The 13774-nt window shown below is 37.6% G+C and overlaps 1 protein-coding gene across 6 annotated transcripts in view; it reads right to left on the bottom strand.

The window, feature by feature from the left end:
* Nucleotides 1–13774, bottom strand: part of DIP2 (disco-interacting protein 2) — a 194080-nt gene that overhangs the window by 12334 nt on the left and 167972 nt on the right. For 4 of the 6 annotated variants that reach the window (XM_019042410.2, XM_019042407.2, XM_019042408.2 and 1 more), the window contains 7 exons: nt 13242–13459; nt 12649–12861; nt 11364–11595; nt 8316–8446; nt 7599–7845; nt 1586–1725; nt 281–408 (listed from right to left, as the gene is read on the bottom strand). In XM_019042410.2, coding sequence (XP_018897955.2) covers nt 281–408; nt 1586–1725; nt 7599–7845; nt 8316–8446; nt 11364–11595; nt 12649–12861; nt 13242–13459 — 1309 coding nt within the window. The remainder of the gene's footprint in view (nt 1–280; nt 409–1585; nt 1726–7598; nt 7846–8315; nt 8447–11363; nt 11596–12648; nt 12862–13241; nt 13460–13774) is intronic. The other 2 variants (XM_019042409.2, XM_019042412.2) reach the window with 1 other exon arrangement.

Below are 13774 nucleotides of genomic sequence, written 5' to 3'. Positions count from 1 at the left end.
TTTTTATTCAAACAAATTGGAGATCAACGGTTTTGACAACACTGTAAAAACGCACTGGTTCCCTTCTGCTGAATGTGATCCAATTATTTTCCAGTTAAAACGACAAATGCAGTAAGTGACACGTCAAAATTGTGAGAAAAAAAAAATTGAGCAATAAGGTATACAAAATTTTAAATTAGGAGTGGCCTAAGATTCGAACATCAATCCTGAAATCCATTCAGGAATAATTTCAGAGCTCAAGAGAGTAGCATTATCATGAAAAGAAAAGTCGTTTGTGTACCTAAAATCAAGATAGGCAAGCATTTCCGCGGTTGGAGCTCTGTACATGGCGGTAAGTTTCTTCTTGGGCATATCATCTGTATCTAAAATTGGAGGCCACGATTTGACATCCACAAAACTACTGGCTTCCTGTAATTAAAATACAAACAATTTATGAGGAACCAGAAAATCGGAAAGATGGCATTGGATAAGATGCACTGCATTAAAAGAATAGATTCAAATTCTGGCAGTTCGAAATTGTTTGTTAATTTATTTCTGAGCTAATTCTTCTGCTAAAAACAATTGGGAAATATAGAATAAAAAATGTACCCCTAGAAAGATGTACTCCTTTAGAATTATGAGATGACTGCGAGGCCACAAAATTATTGTATAAAGCATATTACGTTTACTTCCACTTGATATTGCAGCATTTCAGAGGGTGTAAAGAATTCCTGATCTTGTAATCTGATCATAAAGGAAATAAGGCACGGTGACCAACTACAGAAACAGTTTAAAATGTAATTATTCTTATTTCTTTTCCTATCTTTCTTTCCTTTTCCCGGAAACTCTGGAAATTCTAGTAAAATTTCAGCAGAAATTTTGGGGGTATATTGGAAAATTGGCAGTGAAGAGAGGCACATCACAGCCCAAACTCAGACCCATTTAACTATGTAAGCACAATTATAACACAGGCTATCCTTGGCCTACAATCTCCTCTTTGAAGAGAATCAATGATCATTTGCAACTTGTCGTGTGTTACGCAGCTCCTGTCTTCAAAATTGTCCCCAAGATGGATTTTATGTCTATTTCTTTCCCTCGCATTTCTTCTGGCTCTTTCTTAGTTTCAACAAGCCAAGCATTCTAGGCCTTAAGCTAATGCTTGCATACAATCAGACACACCATCTCATTTATTTCATGCTTTTGTTTATCTGTGCATCGGGTGGTTGATACAATACAATCTAAAAGTCTCCAATCTTTCTCAATGCCTGCGGGCCTTGTAACAAAGAAATTAACTTCAGTTCAACATTCCAGCCAGGAGATAAATCGCACACTTTTCAATGCTCTCCTGGCTCTCCCACAAATAAAATTTTAACCACTGACAAGTTTCTGTTAAAAATCATCCTTTTCATAAGTGCCTAGCTTCATATGTGACATAGTGCCCAAAACTCTCCAGGTGTTTAGACTCTATCGCGACACAAGTTTTAATACATTATAGCTATGAGTGTAAAGAATGGTGTAACTTAAGAATGTGAGGGAAGTGTTGAACCAAAGATTAAAATTAGAAAGTGAGCGCACAGTGTTACTGGAGCTATGACTGAAAAATTACCTTTGATCGCATTAATTTGATTACACTCATATTTGATAGAACTAAAACAGATTTGCTAACATCTACGATCATTCTAACGGTAGGCAACGTGGTTTGTAGATTCTGCGGATGCGGTGGTCTAATGGTCACAGGTACAGCACCTGCAAAACACAAGCATATTTCCCTTCAATAAAATGTATAATTGAAATGATTCAAAGCAAGAGTTAACTGATAAATTAAACAATAAAATATAACAATAAAACTGGAATAGCCAACTTCATTAATGAAAAATTAGCAATAAATGTGGTTGGAAAAAAGGCTAAATTTGAAACTTACAATGGTATTTTTAATAAACTGCTAAGTAAAGAAACGTAAAAATTTGAAATAAACTCAAATTAGACCTAAGAATTAGTAGTTTATAAAAAAAAATTCACCACCTTCCGAAGTAAACGTTTCTTGTTTTTTAAAATTAAAATGAATCAATCATATTAGACAAGTCAGATCTCCAATAGTCTATGCAAATACCTAAAACGTCAATAAATATCTTTGATGCTGCAAATTGAAGCTCCAGAATTATTTTTAAAGGGAAGGCAATGCTTGAGACTTCAGTAAAAGGGTTTTGCAACTTCAAACTGTTGCAAACAGCTGAAAGTACAAGTCTTACATGGGAAGGATGGCACACTTGTAATGCCACAACTAAGATTTTATACCATTGGGAAGCAAAATACTAAACAGCAATGCACCTCGCACAAAACATCAACTTCATAGAACACATAATGGATTCAATGAAGATGAAAAATACATTTTGCATTCACAGGGCTTTTTCTGAATAATTTTAGATGAGAAGAAATTGCATTTTGAGGACAATTTTGAGGAAATATATACAATTATGTAAACAAGTAGCAAAAGCTACCTGCTGAGGGGGCGCCGCCCCCCCAGACCCCCCCTTTCAAATTATATATGTGAGACTTTGAGTATCATAGAAGTCGTGCGGCGACATGCCGAATGAAATGCCACAATTAAAATTATTGGATCAGATGATGAGCTGATAAAAGCCTTACCCAGTAATTTGGGAACATTTCTGACACAGTTTGGTTGCTTTAACTATCACTTTGATTTGCGAAATACAAATCGTTTTCACTTCGTATGTAGTTAAATTTGATTTTGACTGACTTAGTTTCTGATGGATTCAAATTCATAATATACATTTAGGTTCCAGGGAAAGAAAAATGCAGATGAGCTACACTTCACATGAATATAGATTGATTAAAAATAAATAATCCGAAGAAGTGATGGAATAATTGATAATTGTTTACTACAGTAAATACTAAACCTAGGATTCATAGGAATTTTAAATAAAATCCCACCCATCACTAAAATAACCCATATGTATATACTCGTGGTGCCTGCTCTCGGCTCGATTTCGCCAAATGGAATTCTTTATCATCGCGGTTGTCCTTGTTGCGTGCGGGAGGAAATGAAGGCGCGCTCGCAGTAGCAAGAAGCAGACGCGCCAGGTTGCTTGCGACGCGTGAATGTAGCTTAACCTCCACAGATTAACAAACCGTCGAGCAGCCACGCGAAAAGTCCTATACCTACATAGAGAAAAAAAAAGGAGGTATTTGCATCTTGAGGTTTGTTTACCCTGTGACGTAGGTCTGTACAACCTGGCCAGCGAAATCCGAAATTCGAACTACGAAAAATTGACCATAATTTCCGATTTTCCGAGGTGTAAAATACACAACTCAGCAGAAGAAAGAAAGAAAAATCGATTCGATATTTCTGGAGATAAATGTATCGATACGGACGATATATAAACGTTGAAATATCGATACAATATTTTGGTCTAAAATATCGATAGTCTGGTGGCGCGGAGCGTCTTCGAGGGGTTGGGCCGCGTAGTGGCCAGTCGCTAGACGATAGAATAATCGCACCCGAAGCCCGAACCCAAATTGAGCCTCATTCGAGCGGGTCTCAAAGCGGGGCCCTAGGCTGCAATCGCGGCCGAGCGGGCCTCACAGCGGCCCCCCTAGGCTAGCGGCCACCGACCCTCGGAAAAGTCGTAAAAACGAATGACTCAAGTTCACACGTGCAGGGCTCGGAGCATTGCAGCCAAATTGGTCTGTTTGTTATTCAGGGATAGTGTCCTAGCATAGGTTTATTTAAAAAACAATTAAATAAGAGGAAGGATTTCAACCCTGAAAAATGTGCTCCCTCTCTCCAGGACCACGGATAGCTTGTGACCCTGGTCTTTGTTAGTTTTGGTGAGCACAGTTACAGAGATGGACCATTTTTTTTAGGGAGCGAACAAATCAAAATTTTGAGCCTTAAGTTGGTCGCAACCATATCCGGAAGTCGTTACAGTGACATTTTTGTGCAATATGCTTCTGTGGAAAGTGCAACACTTAATGAATACTTTTGACAAATCGTGTTTTATCCGGTTTGCGCTTCAAACGTGATTTATTTGTGGAGTGTCATACGTTCCTTTTTGAATTGAAAAACTCGTCAGATGCATTGGGTAATGGAGTAAGGCATCTCTCATTTCTTAACGCAGGGGGTGGCAAATTTTGCATTTTTTTAAAATGTAGGTTTAAAAAAAATCGGATTCAGAAAAAAAAAATTACAAACGAGAAAGCGTCTTTCGGTGACACAAGAGACAGCACCTTTAATTAGTCGAGTTAAGAGAGAAACTAAACACGCAATTTGGCATGGAGCGGTGCAGCAGTGATGATGAGGACTTGAGATAAAAAGGAGAAGCCCTCAGCGCGGCGCACGGTGAATCGAGTCAATGAGAGAGGTCGGAAAAAATTTGGGAACTTAAAACGCTCATAACTCCGTTTATGCAAGAACCTAATGTTCTGCAAGCTGTTCCACTGGTTTTCTCGTGATATTTTCTTCCAGTATCACCCCTTGAACTTTAAAATGTGACGAAATAAACATCAACATTTGCAGTTTTTGTCAAAAATTTCATGTCCAACCCCTCTAATTGACTCAATCCACTGTGCGGCGGTCGGCGTGAAACGCATAACGCCTACAAGACTGTACGAATACTTCACGCATTGTGCCAAACACAGTGCGGTCAGCGCGGCGCGCCGGCGGAAGTTAAAATTATTAAACCACACTTATGTTTGTTCTTGCATAATTTTTACCTTCATTTCTTACAAATGGAAGGCCTTGTTCACACATAGATAGGTTTACGGAACTTAACTTTCGCGCAAAGTTCCGTGCGAACTTTTGCTAGTAGTGAGGGGCATAGTGTCCTTTCTTTTAATTTTTCTTGTTTTGCCGGTTGAAAATGCGGGTGTGATCCCTGCGAAACGTCCCGGGTTTCTTATTATATTTTATGTGTTTCTTTTTATTATTTGCGGCCTTAGTCCCGTTTTAAGTTGTTTCTCTGTTACTGTTTCGGGCCGATTAAGTTGTTTTTTATTGATGTTTCGAAACGAATGAGAAGGGGGCGGCAAAATACAGGTGACCCATAGGCAGCAAGTAGGTAAATCCGGCCCATGGGCGGCAAGTAGGTAAATCCAGCCCTGTTTTTTAAATGAATTTTGAGTCAAATTTACGTGAGAAATTGATTTACCAAGATTATTTTTCTTAATTAAAATTAACTTTCTTTTTAATACAGTTTTTACGTAAATACATTTGTTCGTAATTTCCAATACTTTTTACGAAATTTTTATGTTAATTTAATTATTATGTAAATTTGACTTCCTTTTCCGAATTTTTTCTTTTTTCGCGTTTTTCTGTGACTTTTAACAATTTTAGACTTTCTTTCCTTACTCTAGTAAGGATCTAGTCGTCAGAATCTATCCTGAACGACAACTTACATTCATGGAAAATAAAGCTTTAAATGTTCCTGACCATTTTTTACCATCCAAACTCACTAGAACACATTGTATAGGTATATGAAAAATTTGAAGAGCATCGCTGTCAAAAGCTAAGTTCTCCTTCAATTTAGCTCTTTTTGTATGGTCTACGGGTAAGGACAAAACTAACTGTTTTTGCTAAACGCTTACTGTTTTTTATTCATAAAATTTGAAAGTCTCAATGAAAGCAAAGCTATGTCCAATCACAGCTAGGTATTTTTATTTTGAGACTGCACATCCCAACTTCTCCCACTTTTTCAGCCGAATTATTTTTTTTTTGGGCTAGATTTTGGTTGGTGCAGTAATGCTGATGGTTATTTTTAGAAGACTATGATGGTGAAACCTAAAGTTTCCAATGACATTTTATCAGCATAGTAAACTCAACCACGACTTCAATCATAAATAATTCCAGCAAAATCAAGCTGAAAGGCACAAGTAAGGGTTCATGAAAGTTGAAGTCATAGCTCAACATTATAGGGTAGGTTCAAGTAACTTTTAACGTGTTTTAGACTTTTTTTTCTTACCGTAGACCCTGAAAAACCACTTAAATTCAAGGAAAATAAAGCCTTAAATGTTCATACCCATTTTTAAATGTCAGAACTCACTAGACCACATTATATTCATGATAAATTTGAAGAATATCGCTGTGAAAAGTTGAGTTTTCCGTAGATTTAGCACTTTCCGTATGGTCTTTAAGGTAATGACAAAAAGTGCTAAATTGACGGAGAACTCAACTTTTGACAGCGATATTCTTTAAATTCATCATGAATATAATGTGGTCTAGAGAGTTCTGATAGTTAAAAAATGGTTATGAACATTGAAAACTTTTAGTTCGATGAATTGAAGTTGTCCCTTAGGGTCCATTAGCGCTAAGGAAAAAAATTCTAAAACTTGTTTGAACCAACCCTATAATATTCTCCCACAGGATTCACTTTCAGACAGTAATAATTAATCAACATAAACATCAACCATTACTGATAAATCATCAAAGATCCTATTGGGCGAAATTCAGCCAAAAAGCACCAGTTTGGAGTCTTGACATTTTGGCCACCGTTGGTTGCTTATTTACGCTATTAAACTGTGACTCGATGATAAAGAATGCCATAGGGCGACATTCCGCCGAAAGGCACCTGTGTGGGTTCTTTACATTATGGTCACAGTTGATTGCTAAACGCTACCAAACCATGGCTAAATGATCAGAAATTCCATTTGGCGACACATGTTAACACTCTTTGAACATCTGAGGTATGAGTTCTGGAAATTTTGGCTATACTTGGTTGCTAAACGCTACTTAACAGTAAATGTTCAACAGTGACTTGATGATAAAGAATGCCATAGGGCGACATTCCGCCGAAAGGCACCTGTGTGGGTTCTTTACATTATGGTCACAGTTGATTGCTAAACGCTACCAAACCATGGCTAAATGATCAGAAATTTCATTTGGCATAATGGAGATGTTGCATGTGTGAGGAATTTGCGATTTGACTGTTGAATCTTGGGTAAAAGGTCACGAGAAACACGATGGTGCCACTGGTTTTCTCTGAAATCATCTCCCAAGCTCAAAAAAAAGCACTCAAGTTGAGGCCAAAATGGAGGGAATATCCCACCCTACCCTGAGAGTCCAAGTCTAGATCAAGACCAACTCTCCATGCAAAGATAGGGAGCTAATACATTGACAGGGCTACCAATTTATCTGGGGACTCCAAAACTGAAAACACGGCAACCCTGCTAATGTATTTGCTCCCTATCTTTGCATGGAGAGTTTGTCTTCATGTAGACGTGGACTCTCAGGGTAAGGTGGGATATCCCCTCCATTTTGGCCTCAACTTGAGAGCTTTTTTTGAGCTTGGGAGATGATTTCAGAGAAAACCAGTGGCACCATTGTGTTCCTCGCGAACTTTTATACAAGAATCAACAGTTAAATTGCAAATTCCTCGCACATGTAACATCTCCATTGGGCCAAAATGCACCGATATCAATACCTCATATGTTACTTGGTTCCTCGAAAATTCTCCTCTTGGACTTAGCCTAAAAGTGTGGACACTTTTTAGCCTCCGGCGAAACCTAGAGTCTATACGGCTTCGCCGCACGACTAAAAAGGATAAAAGAGAATAATAAATATTGCAGATCCAAAACTTTGGAGAAGTAATAAATGAGCAACATACCAACATATAAACAACCATAAAATGCACAAATGAGATCGATGCCTGGTGGGAAGATGAGCGCTACATGATCACCAGTGTTGATTTTTGCACGTTCTAAGAGCAGTGATCCAACGCGTTCTGCTCGTTTATGAAGCTGAGAGCAGGAGAGAGTGGCTGCAGTAGCACCTTTAGCGTTTAAAAGAGTGAATATCACATGATCTGACGTACTCTGTGCTCGCCATTTCAGAATTTCGGATATGAATTGATACTAGAACAGAGAGAAAACAAAACAATTTGTTTCTATTAGTAAATGTGACTTGCCGAAGAAAGTTGACAAGTTTTGTCAACAAATATTATTGAATTCTTCTAAAACTGCAACATCTGAATGCATAAATGAAAATATTGAGACGGATGATAGCCGTATGTGCCATTTGCCATCATTTCCATGAAAACCAGTTAAAAGTGTTTTTGTAAATTACAAATAATCTAGGCTAATTTAAATAGAAAAGAGTTTCTTGATCGCAACTGACCTAAAAAACTTATGATTTACCAGCTTCGATAAGATGAAAAGCTTCCAAGACTTGCTTTCTTGTAGCCATTATTGAGGCTTGACTCTGACTTCAGATAAAAACAAAATATATTATTTGAAGTTTCCAGAACTGTTGTGCTAGCATTATTTTATGTATGAATATATTAACAAAAAGTAAAAATCATTTGAATATATTAGAAATAAATTACCTTGCGACTAGCATCTGAATCTTCGTCCGACATGCCCATATCTCTGCCTTGAGCTGCTGCCAGTCGATTGCCTTGAACAATGTTGCCAACCATGACTGAGGCAGGACCTATGTCTGCAACATTACCACCCACTGACCATCATGCCTTCCATACAGCCCGGTTAAACCAAAACCCGAGGAATTTTTAGGGATCAAGCTCTAGATTGAACTTTGTAGGGTGTAAAATTCTCCACCAAGCTTTACACAAAGCTCAAGATCGATTCGGAGGATCAATTTGCTCAGGAGCTCAATTTCGTTTCAAATTTACACCCAACAAAAGTCACAATCAAAAGGCATTTTACGAGGGTCATCCAAAAAGTAAGTTCACCCCTTTCATATCTCCGAAACTAAAAAAGATAAATCAAATCGGTAAGAAAGAACTTCTTGCTTATATCCACAGCTCTCCATAGGTACCAAGATTTTTAAATTTGGATTACTGGTTGCCGAGATATTCGATTTTTACGTGAACAACTCCCGGCCAGTTCCGTCCACCAAACGACGCGCTGATATGAGATGCACCGCGCGCTGTCGCGTCGCTTTTGTCTTCTGGGACTCTCAAGGAGTACTTCTCGTCCATTATTTGGAGAAAGGGTGTACAATCAATGCACCACGGTATTGTGGAATATTGAATTCGTTGCGATTGGCAATAAGAAACAAGCGACCGGGTCTCTTGTCTCGTGGTCCCCTATTCCTTCACGATAATGCCAGACCTCACACGGCGAAAGAGACCCAAAATTTGTTGGACAAATTTGCGTGGGAGGTGTCACCTCATCCTCCATACTCTCCAGCCCTTGCCCCGAGTGACTATCATATTTTTCCGCAACTCAAGAAGCACCTAGGTGGCCAGCGCTTCGAGAACGATCAGCAGGTGATGGAAGCAGTCAATGGCTGGTTCAAGAGTCAACCAAAAGTGTTCTTTGAGAACGGCATTAAGAAACTTCAGAAACGCTATGAAAAATGCATCTATAGGAACGGAAATTACGTCGAAAAATAAGGTAAGATTGTTTTAAAGCCAATCATAGAATATTTGAGTTGGTTATTCCTACGTAGATGTGTGGGGAACACAGTCAATTCAGGTAGCGTGACGGGAATCGCAGCGCATCGTTTGGTGGACGGAACTGGCCGGGAGTTGTTCACGTAAAAATCGAATATCTCGGCAACCAGTGGTCCAAATTTAAAAATCTTGGTACCTATGAAGAGCGGAGGATATAAGTAAGAAGTTATTTTTTACAGATTTGATTTATCCCTTTTAGTTTCGGAGATATGAAAGAGGTGAACTTACTTTTTGGATGACCCTCGTACTTCACTCAGTTTCATTATCATGGCAAAATACTGGATGAAGGGACAATAGATGAATGCAAAAATGCGTATCTTAATTTCAATACTTGAAAATCTCAGATTGGATTGGATGTTCTTCACGGAAAGCTAGACAAAAGGTTTCTTTTCACTTTTGTGTGATTTTCTTAGGATAAAGAAAGAAAATTCACAGAAAATTTCAAAAGAAATTGTTGATTGTTTTTCTTTAAGAAAGTAAAACATGAGCAGAAACTTACACCATACCGATGAGTAATACGCATTTTTCGACTTCAGTCAAAGTTCTAGAGTTTACTACAAAGTGACAACTAATTTTTATTGACTTTGTCTAAAAAATCAACCACGTTCTCTCTTTCTCTCGTTGAATATAAGATATGATTTTAAAACTGAGCAAAAAAGCCATTTCAACTCAAAAGGAATGGGAAAAGGAAACAAAAATGAAAATTCGACAGAAAACTTATATTAAAAGGTGAGTAGAAATTGAACTCGAACTGTTTCAGCTTAAAAATTGATGATGTGGAAAATAGCTGAAAAAGTTTTTAATAAAGCTGTTTGAATTTGGCAAAATGTCTTTTAATCTATTGCGCATGCCATTTTCGAAGAATTTAAGGGGACTAGATAGTTGGACTGTGTTTATGGTATTGAATAATTATCATTAAAGACTATCAATTTTCTTCAATGGCCCAATAGACAAGGTACGAATTTAAGCATTCTAATACATGTTTCTTGACCAGGATTTCACGTAGAACACGATTCGCGCAACGAAAATTACCGAAATCAACTCCTAACGAAGATATTAACGTTTATATTTCACATTAATTTACGAGGAGTTTGAACTGCCCGCTCACAAGAAACTCAAAGCTCTACGTGAGTCAAATCGTGCACTAGGACGGTTTCAGCAAACTTCTCAATCAAGCGATGTTCATTTCCCACCATGTGCTGTTCAAACTATAAACAACTTGCAAAAGCTGAGCTAAAGCGTCAAGATTAAAGTTGCCAGATTTTTATATCGCAGAGACTGTCATGATAACGTTTAGCGCACCATGTGAGTCACGCAGAGCATTGGGTTTTCATGAGCGGGTGGTTTGAATTCACGCATCAAGAATCATTAAATATCTTCATAACGAGTTGGTTTCCGTAATTTTCGTTGTGCGAATTGTGTTCTACATAAAATTCTGGTCAAGAAACATGTATTAGAATGCTTAAATTCGTACCTTGTCTAATGGTCCATTGTGACTCATCTAATTCATGAAGATTTCGATATTTGACATGAAATTCTTGGCCACAAACAGCCCGGACAAATTTATGCAAAAGGAATTCATCTACAAGGATATCCATAAAAATCAGACTTCTTTAGTGCAAATGTGCCCCTAGAAAAGGTAAATAGAGCAAAATGCATTTTAACTTTTTGGACCTTTGATTTTTAAATTTTACTTTGCAATTTCAATAAGTCTCTGTAAGTGCAATCACAGACACAGACATAAGAGGTGAAAGATCTGCACCAACTGAAAGATCACCTCCCCCCACCCTCCCTTGAAAATTCCCGACATTTTTTCCTGTTCATAATTACTTTATCCTAACTTATATTATTTCATAATGTTTTTATCCTTAAAGTTCTTCAAGTGAAAAGAATATCATTTTTTTTATACTTTTAACTTTTCTTCGATAAGACTAAAATCAATTAATTGCAAATTACCTGAGTGGACCTCCCTGGGTTTGGGCAAATTGGTAACACAAGTGTGAGGGCACAACAGAACATTTGCAGGGTGGAGCGTTCCTTCCAAAAACCTCCGCTTGCACTCAGAGAGGTGTATACCGCCCAGTGGTGTTTTTGGTAAGTGGTTCGGAGGGACTAAGGCCAGACAGTAGAGTCCAACTTGATGAATGGAGTCGACTGCTTGGAGCACTCGAGACATCCATTGAAAACTCTGAGAGAAAACAGACCAGAATCATGAGTTAAAAGAATCAGATGTTGCTTAATTCAGTCGGATTTACCAACAATCTTTCATCACTGATCAGAAACTTTACAATACTAGAGGATATAATCGGAAGCTTGCTATGAAGAGTCTATCAAAACCTTCCACAAAAAGCTCATTAATCAGTGTGGGGAGCCTGCGGCTTGTTAATTGAAACATTGTCAACACAACGATATAGGACATAGCCCTATCTTAAGTATGCACTATAACTTATTTCGATGTCTTATCGTTCTGTTACAAATTTTCAATAATCGCCCCTCAGAAAAGACTCATTTTAAAACAAAAATAGGACACGGCAATGAAAGAATCAGAATTCTGTCTTAGAAAGGAAAAGATGGAATAAAAGAGATACGCCGAAGAGTCAAAAGATTGTCCCCTTGAACATTTTTGTCCATTAGACCTTTCTGGAGTAGAGAGCATTTGAGAATTGAGAGCATTTTTTAGGAAAAATATTCCCAACATTGTGCACTAATTCTACGCAACATCAATATTTAGGGAGGAAAACTTTCCATGCATTTACCATACAGTGTGACAAGATTGATGATAGAAAAGTCAATTTAACGATAATTTACGATCCGTATTTTCTTTACCTTTCAACTCAATGAGGATTCGATTAGAATGTTGGGAGCAACTTTCCGCACAAGTATTTTGATTTAAAATTTAACAAAGGTTAGACAGACATAAAACTCATCTGTGATGATAATTTAATTTTCTCTGCAAACGTATTTTGTCATTAAATTATTGTCATACAAGAGTTATCCATCTTTTGGACTATGGTTAAATTTTAGATTCAAGGGGGATTGAAGATTAGAAACACATAATTTACACTTTACTTGTCCTCTCTTTTCTCTCCTAGATCCTTACCCTCCGCTTTTTTCATTATTAAACTTCCTTATAAATACATGTTTTGAAGTCTTAAGAAAGTTTGAATCCTATGGAAATCGAATCGAATGTAAAATAATAACTTTTGCTGTAGACAACAGCATGCATTTATTCAATCAATACCTCTTCTTCGCTGCAGTCGGGCCTCTGCTCTGCAATGACACATATCCGCTCATCACGAAGAACACGTATGCTGAATACAGCTATTCGCCCACGGTAGATAAATTTCATAGGTTCAACTGCTAAGACGGTGGCAATGATATCGTCTGCATTATGTTTTCTGCCGGTCACTGTCATCAGACCGTCACGAGAACCACAAACAAAAACTAAGCCACCCTGTGAAAAAAAAGTAGTCAAGTTATTATTAACTTTCAACAAACTTCTATCATAAATTGATTTTCAGAGAGATTTCAAAAGAGTGTTTTTTGTCTATAAAATGGTAGCAAACATTTCTATGATCTGACTGAATCAGAAAGATAACTGATGAAGCGATGATTTGAGCAATTAGGAGAGAGAAACATTACATTTATGAGCTGGAATTTTGAAAGTAAACTTTGAAGGAAAACCTGTGGTGTATTTAATGACTCTTTTTTTTTGCATTTCTTGTACTTTTTATTCATGAAGTCTTGATTTTTTTTTATGAAATATTTTTATTGATAGAAATTTGTTATCCATGAGATATGTTCCAAAATAAATACATTAAAAAAGGTACGTACTGGTCCAAGGAAGCCAAGAAGACCTGATCTGACGTACTCTTGGTCACTTAGAGGCTGACCGTCAGAGAGCAAGGGTTGAACCTTGAAAGTTGTATTGCTTAGGCCCGGAAGACCCCAATATTGATTCCCTGTTCCACCAGAACTGACGCAGATTTCCCCAACTTCATCTGTCTTGCAAAGATGTGATGAACCCTCAATCTTTACAACAACCATAACACCTGGAAAACATAATAAAAGGTTAAGCAGAATAACAACAATATCTAACACTATTCTCTTTAATCTTTCCGACTAGCGATTTGGACGGTCAACCGTTGGAATTCGGCAGTTAACCCCGAATCTCCATAGGGGCGGTGCGTGAATCGGGGATCGAGCTCGTCAACGTTTTCATGTATACAACAAAGATGGCGGCACATTGTGCACGGGTGTTTTGAATTTACGGATTGCGAGGGAGATCCACCCCTTGAACAGACTTGAGGCAAACATTTAAATATTTTTATCATCAAGTTAATTTTAATTCCTGATAGTCGATTGAA

This window comes from Bemisia tabaci, chromosome 3, assembly GCF_918797505.1.
Source record: "Bemisia tabaci chromosome 3, PGI_BMITA_v3".
Lineage (NCBI taxonomy): Eukaryota > Metazoa > Arthropoda > Insecta > Hemiptera > Aleyrodidae > Bemisia > Bemisia tabaci.
This window is presented reverse-complemented; position numbering and strand designations above follow the sequence as displayed.